The 988-nt window shown below is 38.0% G+C and overlaps 1 protein-coding gene across 3 annotated transcripts in view; it reads right to left on the bottom strand.

Moving 5' to 3' along the window:
• Nucleotides 1–988, bottom strand: part of LOC104707072 (pentatricopeptide repeat-containing protein At5g27270-like) — a 6794-nt gene that overhangs the window by 2736 nt on the left and 3070 nt on the right. The window contains exons 4-7 of one of the 3 annotated variants that reach the window (XM_010423345.2): nt 742–988; nt 379–483; nt 210–297; nt 4–125 (exon numbers count right to left, since the gene is read on the bottom strand). In XM_010423345.2, coding sequence (XP_010421647.1) covers nt 4–125; nt 210–297; nt 379–483; nt 742–988 — 562 coding nt within the window. The remainder of the gene's footprint in view (nt 1–3; nt 126–209; nt 298–378; nt 484–741) is intronic. The other 2 variants (XM_010423347.2, XM_019228449.1) reach the window with 2 other exon arrangements.

The following is a 988-nucleotide window of genomic DNA, read 5'->3' on the forward strand; positions in this document are numbered from 1 at the left end:
TACCAGCCTTTCCATAATGCATGATCATATTTGTGTATATTTTCTCGTCCAGATATAATCCCGATCTACGAGCGCTACTAAAAATCTCAATTGCTTTGTCCAGCTGCAGACCCCGCCCGTATACGCTGTATCACCGACCAAGATGGCTGGAATATTAGATATTGACCAACTTCAGTCTTAACATAAGGAACCAGATCTAATGCAGTTACCTGATCATTGTGTTATAGGTCTGAATCGAACAAGGAACACCTGAGTTATGCATCCGCTCATAAATTTCGGATGCATATCGTAGTTTACCTGTGACAACAGAGGTTTGAGTGTTGGTTCAATACACCATAAAATTAAGCTGCAATTGATAAACGATTTATTCTCTTCTACCTGCTTCTAGCATTGCCTTGATAAGAGTATTATACCCCACGGTGTCAAGCTCCATACTGTTTTCAAGGCAGGTCTGTGATATATGTTCTGCTTCCCGGTGTTTCCCTGTAATTAGGATAATACAATTTTCTTACATAACATCTCAACACTGCAACTAACAGGAATATAGAACATGTATTATAATTTATAACTAAAGTCTGAAAGTAGTTGATTGAAATGTAACAGTCATATATCAATTCATAATTTCCAATGCCATTTTAAAACCTTCAGCTCAAAATTTCCAATCATCATTTGCTATAATAAAGATTATTTGGGGATCTGATTTTCTTTGAAGTTTTTTTGGGAACTTTCCATTTGACATACCTCGATTTGTTAGAGCATTAACAAGTATGCTGACGGTAACAGCTCCTGGGTCAATGCCCTTTTTTGCTGATTCCATGAAGAGTCCATATGCATCTTCAAGCCAGCCACATCTCACGTAAGCATCAATCATTGAGCTGATAACAGATATTCCCAGATTTTTAGATTCTTCTGCTGTACGGTAAAGCCGTTTCGCCTCTTTAAGCTTATGTAGCCTCCCATAAACAGCAATCAAAGTCGCGACTGTTTC

The sequence above is a fragment of the Camelina sativa genome, chromosome 8 (genome assembly GCF_000633955.1).
Source record: "Camelina sativa cultivar DH55 chromosome 8, Cs, whole genome shotgun sequence".
Lineage (NCBI taxonomy): Eukaryota > Viridiplantae > Streptophyta > Magnoliopsida > Brassicales > Brassicaceae > Camelina > Camelina sativa.